This window comes from Nothoprocta perdicaria, unplaced genomic scaffold, assembly GCF_003342845.1.
Source record: "Nothoprocta perdicaria isolate Ctin4 unplaced genomic scaffold, notPer1 scaffold_544, whole genome shotgun sequence".
NCBI lineage: Eukaryota > Metazoa > Chordata > Aves > Tinamiformes > Tinamidae > Nothoprocta > Nothoprocta perdicaria.
The window spans coordinates 31,199-36,079 of NW_020455804.1; the positions used below are offsets into that span (position 1 = coordinate 31,199).

The 4,881-nt window shown below is 68.0% G+C and overlaps 2 protein-coding genes across 2 annotated transcripts in view; one reads left to right on the plus strand and one right to left on the minus strand.

The window, feature by feature from the left end:
• Positions 1-1,293, plus strand: part of KCNJ10 (potassium voltage-gated channel subfamily J member 10) — a 6,872-nt gene extending 5,579 nt beyond the window's left edge. Inside the window, exon 2 of the mRNA XM_026048513.1 lies at positions 136-1,293. Within this exon, the coding sequence (XP_025904298.1) occupies positions 136-1,272 (1,137 nt within the window). The 3' untranslated portion in view covers positions 1,273-1,293. The remainder of the gene's footprint in view (positions 1-135) is intronic.
• Positions 1,294-2,369: 1,076 nt separating this feature from the next.
• The window catches only part of F11R (F11 receptor), a 4,300-nt gene continuing 1,788 nt past the window's right edge, over positions 2,370-4,881 (minus strand). Inside the window, exons 2-10 of the mRNA XM_026048504.1 lie at positions 4,630-4,832; positions 4,376-4,489; positions 4,147-4,290; positions 3,798-4,000; positions 3,623-3,725; positions 3,104-3,211; positions 3,011-3,020; positions 2,809-2,857; positions 2,370-2,660 (exon numbers count right to left, since the gene is read on the minus strand). Coding sequence (XP_025904289.1) covers positions 2,625-2,660; positions 2,809-2,857; positions 3,011-3,020; positions 3,104-3,211; positions 3,623-3,725; positions 3,798-4,000; positions 4,147-4,290; positions 4,376-4,489; positions 4,630-4,832 — 970 coding nt within the window. The 3' untranslated portion in view covers positions 2,370-2,624. The remainder of the gene's footprint in view (positions 2,661-2,808; positions 2,858-3,010; positions 3,021-3,103; positions 3,212-3,622; positions 3,726-3,797; positions 4,001-4,146; positions 4,291-4,375; positions 4,490-4,629; positions 4,833-4,881) is intronic.

The window sequence follows — 4,881 nt, forward strand, 5'->3', positions numbered from 1 at the left end:
TATAGGTGTACGGATGCACACATGTATGGCTATGGAGGTGTACGGACGCGGGGCCGGCTCGGCGGGCCGACGCTGCCCTGTCCCCGAGGCGCCCGGGCGCCCCGTCCTCAGCGCCGCCGCTGCCACCCCTTGCAGATGACGTCGGCCACCAAGGTGTACTACAGCCAGACGACGCAGACCGACAGCCGCCCGCTGATCGGCGCGGGGCTGCGGCGCCGCCGCGTCATGACCAAGGACGGCCGCAGCAACGTGCGCATGGAGCACATCGCCGACAAGCGCTTCCTCTACCTCAAGGACCTGTGGACCACCTTCATCGACATGCAGTGGCGCTACAAGCTGGTGCTCTTCTCGGCCACCTTCGCYGGCACCTGGTTCGCCTTCGGCGTCGTCTGGTACCTGGTGGCCGTGATGCACGGGGACCTGCTGGAGTTCGCGCCGCCCGCCAACCACACGCCGTGCGTCATGCAGGTGCACACGCTCACCGGCGCCTTCCTCTTCTCCCTCGAGTCCCAGACCACCATYGGCTACGGCTTCCGCTACATCAGCGAGGAGTGCCCGCTCGCCATCGTGCTCCTCATCACGCAGCTCGTCCTCACCACCATCCTGGAGATCTTCATCACGGGCACCTTCCTGGCCAAGATCGCGCGGCCCAAGAAGCGCGCGGAGACCATCAAGTTCAGYCAGAACGCCGTGGTGGCCCAGCACAACGGCAAGACCTGCCTCATGATCCGCGTGGCCAACATGCGCAAGAGCCTCCTCATCGGCTGCCAGGTGAGCGGCAAGCTCCTGCAGACCCACCTCACCAAGGAGGGCGAGAGCGTGCGCCTCAACCAGGTCAACGTGGACTTCCAGGTGGACACGTCCTCCGACAGCCCCTTCCTCATCCTGCCGCTCACCTTCTACCACGTGGTGGACGAGGCCAGTCCCCTGCGGGAGCTGGCGCTGCGCACGGGCGAGGGCGACTTCGAGCTCGTCGTCATCCTCAGCGGCACCGTGGAGTCCACGAGCGCCACGTGCCAGGTGCGCACGTCCTACCTGCCCGAGGAGATCCTGTGGGGCTACGAGTTCACGCCGGCCATCTCGCTCTCGGCCAGCGGCAAGTACGTGGCCGACTTCAGCCTCTTCGACCAGGTGGTGAAGGTGGCGGCGCCGCGCGGCGCCCACGACGCCGTGCGCTTCGGCGACGCCGACAAGGCCAAGCTGGAGGAGACRCTGCGCGAGGCGGGCGAGCGGGAGGGCGCCCCGCTCAGCGTGCGCATCAGCAACGTGTGAGCGCCCGGCCGCCCCGCGCCGCGCCGCCCGCGGGACGGGGCCCCGGGGTGCTGCCCTGGCGGCGCGGCAGCGCTCCCAGCCCCTGGGGACACCCACGGCCACGCGTGCCGGCCCGCCGGGCTCTGCTGACTTGGAGCATCCGGCCGGGAGGTGCCGAGACCCGACCCACTCGTGGCACCCAGGGCCAGGCAGAGGAGCCGCCGCTGCCTGGGGACCCGGTGCCAGCGCCCGCGGCTCGGTCACCTCCCTGGGGGGCAGGATGTGGCCAGGGACACATCCCCCACCCCAAACCGAAGCGGGGACCGTCCCGGAGCCAGGGCCTGCTGCCACCTTGGGGACGGCCACCGAAATGGGGACGTGGCCACGGCCCTGGGGGCTGCGCCCCCGTCCCTGCTTGGGGACGGCCACCGAAGGGGGGACGCGGCCCCGGGACCACCCGCTGCTGCTAACGTAGAGCCTCTGCCTATTAACGCGTCCCGCCCCGGGGCCGGGGCTGTAGGGCCTCCTAACCCTCGCTGCACTGAGGCCAGGTTACATATACATACATATATATATATATATAGTTCCACTAATATATATATACACATATTATATATATATATATAAATTGAGAAGAAATGTTTTACCCACTGGAAAGACTTGCTCACTAAAGGCCCTGGGACTGCCAGGGACAATGTGTTTTTTTTCCTGGGTTGAGGGGGAAAAAAGAGAATTACTAAATAAAGGTTTTATTCGTTGGCTGGTTCTGCTGCGCGGGAACGGGGGTGACGGAAGGAGGGGACTGAGGGGGGGCTCCGGCCATGGGGATGCAGGGGGGCTGTCCCCATGTGTCACTGGYGCCAGGATCAGCATTCCCACCCCGGACCCCACCAGGAAAGGGGACGGGCACACGGCACAGGGACACAGGTCTGTTTATTGCCAGCAACCAGGGGCATCACACAAGTGGTTATGAGTACGTGGAGAGAGGAGAGTGTCCGGTGCCACCGCTGCTGCCCTGAGYGCGCCCAGCGCGGGACACGGGGCGACAGCAGCGCCCCAGGGCGGATCCACCCCCTCCAAGGAGGATCTCGGACAACRGGGACCGAGGAGCCCCCAGGGCAAGGACAGGGTCCCCACGGGGGCTGCTGGGGACCAAGGRGCAGCACCGACCCCTCTGCGTCCCAGCCGGGACAGGGGTCCCGCTGGGAAAGGGACTGAGACACGGGGGTGCCGGGGAGGAAGGGAGCCTGCTCTGAAAAATCCAGGGGCTCCGAAAAGGCACCGCGTGACACTTAAAAAACTTGAAAATCATGGCTTAGCTACAGTAATTCAGCACATTTACAAGAGTCCTCCGTCTGGAGGAGCCGCAGTCTTCACACGAGGAAGGACGACGTCTGTTTGAACTCTCCCTGCGGAGCGGAACGGGGACGTGGGTGGTGACAGGGACGGGGCAGGAGGCGGGAGCATCCCGGGGGCATCTGCCCCTTCCCACTTGTGTCGGGCAGAGCGAGCGGCCCCGGGACACCGGCGACAGCGGTGGCCGTCCCCGTCACTCACCTCACTGCGGTGCGAGGGCTGGCTGTAAATGACCTTCTTGCCGGTGGTGCTGGAGGAGGAGAGAACATGAGGAGCCGCCGGTGCCCCCCAGAGCCCCCGGCCACCCCCAAGCGCCCGGGGCCACCCGGGCAGCGGCTCCCGGCRGCAGCGGCTCCCAGGCGCAGGGCTGAGCGGGCGGGCGGCGGCGGTGCGGGTCACTTACTCTCTCCTCTCTGCAAGGGAGGGAGAGCAGAGGGCGGTGAGGGCGGCAGCGCGGCACGGCGCGGCGCAGCGCGGCRCGGGGGGCGGCACTCACTGCTGAAGAAGCCGCGCGTGTAGGCGAACCAGACGCCGAAGGCCGCGAGCGCCAGCACCATGAGCAGCACCACGACGGCGGCCACGATGCCGCCCACGTTGACCTCGCCTGCGGGGACAGCGCCACGGGGCTCCGCTCCATCCGCACGGAGACGCGGGAGCGGGACAAGAACCACGGCGGGGACCAACCGGGGGCTCCCCGCTCCAGCCCAGTTCCTCAAAGCCGCATCCAAGCCCGGCTGGATGAGGTTGTCCCAGCACCCCCCAGGACACCCCTACCCCTTTCCTGCTCCATAGCATCATTCCCGGGCTTGCTTCAGCCCAGGATGCTCTGCAGCAGGCTCGTTAACCRCACAGCTAATTAACTGATCTCGGAAGCCTGAGAGCTGGCAAGATAAACTAGTTTGGGGTAATATTTTAACGCAGACACTGGCACATCCCAGTGTGATTTTTGCCAGATGTGCRAGGCAGAGTCAGCCTAGAAGGGGCCGCGTGGACGCCCCTCTCCTCCATTTCTTACTGGCTTCCATGCGGATAGCCTCGGATTTCTGCGGGGAGCCCACGTTATTCGATGCTTCGCAGTAGTAGTCGCCGGTGTCGAAGCTGCTCACGGGCTCGAAGGTCTAGACGGGGAGAAGACGGGCGGGTGAYGGGGCACGAAGGCCGGGGCTGGCGRCGCCGACCGCCGCACTCACCAGCACCCCCGTGGCGGCGTCCAGCGTGTAGGAGGAGTTGCGGAAGGTCGGGCTGCTCTTGGGGTCGGCGGGCATCAACATGCCGTTCTTGTACCAGCGGAAGGTGGGCGGCGGCGAGCCGTCCGCCTCGGAGCAGCGCAGCACCGCCTTGCTGCCGATGGTGGCCGACGTGGGCACGTGGGCCACCGGCTTGGAGGGCGGCACTGCCGGGGGGCGGCCGCGTGAGGCGCCGGGGGGCTGCCCCAGTGCAGGGGCCGGGGCAGCCGCAGCCGCCCCGCGGTGCGGGAGCGCGGGGCTCTACCCTGCGGGGTTCGGCGGAGGGCAGCAGCACGGGGCGCGCGCGCCCTACCTTGCACGATGAGGTTCACCTCCGACTTGGCGATCTGGCTGCTGCTCTCCACCACCTCGCAGATGTACTTGCCCGTGTCGGCGCGCGTCACCGCGCCGAAGCGGATGGCGCTGGGCGAGAACTGCACGCGCTCCCGGTAGGGCTCTGCGGAGCGGGGCGCGCTGAGCGGGGCGCGCTGAGCGGGGCCGGGGCTCCTACCTGAGCCCCTACCTGAGCGGGGCGGCCCTACCTGTGAGCTGCCCGTCGTAGTAGAGCAGCACGAGCGAGGAGCCCTTCTGGAACTTCCACTCGATGCGCGGGGTGCCGCGCTGGGAGCAGCACGCCGAGCAGGGGATGTCGGCGGCTGCGGGAGCGGGCGCTGAGCGGCCCCGCGGCGCGGGGGACGTTCCCGCRACGCGGGGGACCCACGGCATGACCCGGCTCCCCACGCACAGCCAACGAGGCCGCCCCGGACCCCGAGGCCCTCGTCCCCCACGCACTTACACTGGTTTTCAGGCACTTCTCTGGTCTCCGAGGTGACCTGCGCTGCTGTCACACACCCTGAGGGGACAGGAAGGGACGAGTGAGAGCGCACAGGGAGCACGGGACAGGCGAGACAGGAGCAGGCACTGCTCCCACGGGGCTCCCGGCGCTCCGGCCGCCCCGTCGGCTCCGCTCGCTCCTCGCAGGGCTCCTCCGGCCGCGCGCTGCTCCGCAGCCGGGGCACCGGGATGCCGGGAGCGCCGGCAAGGCGGC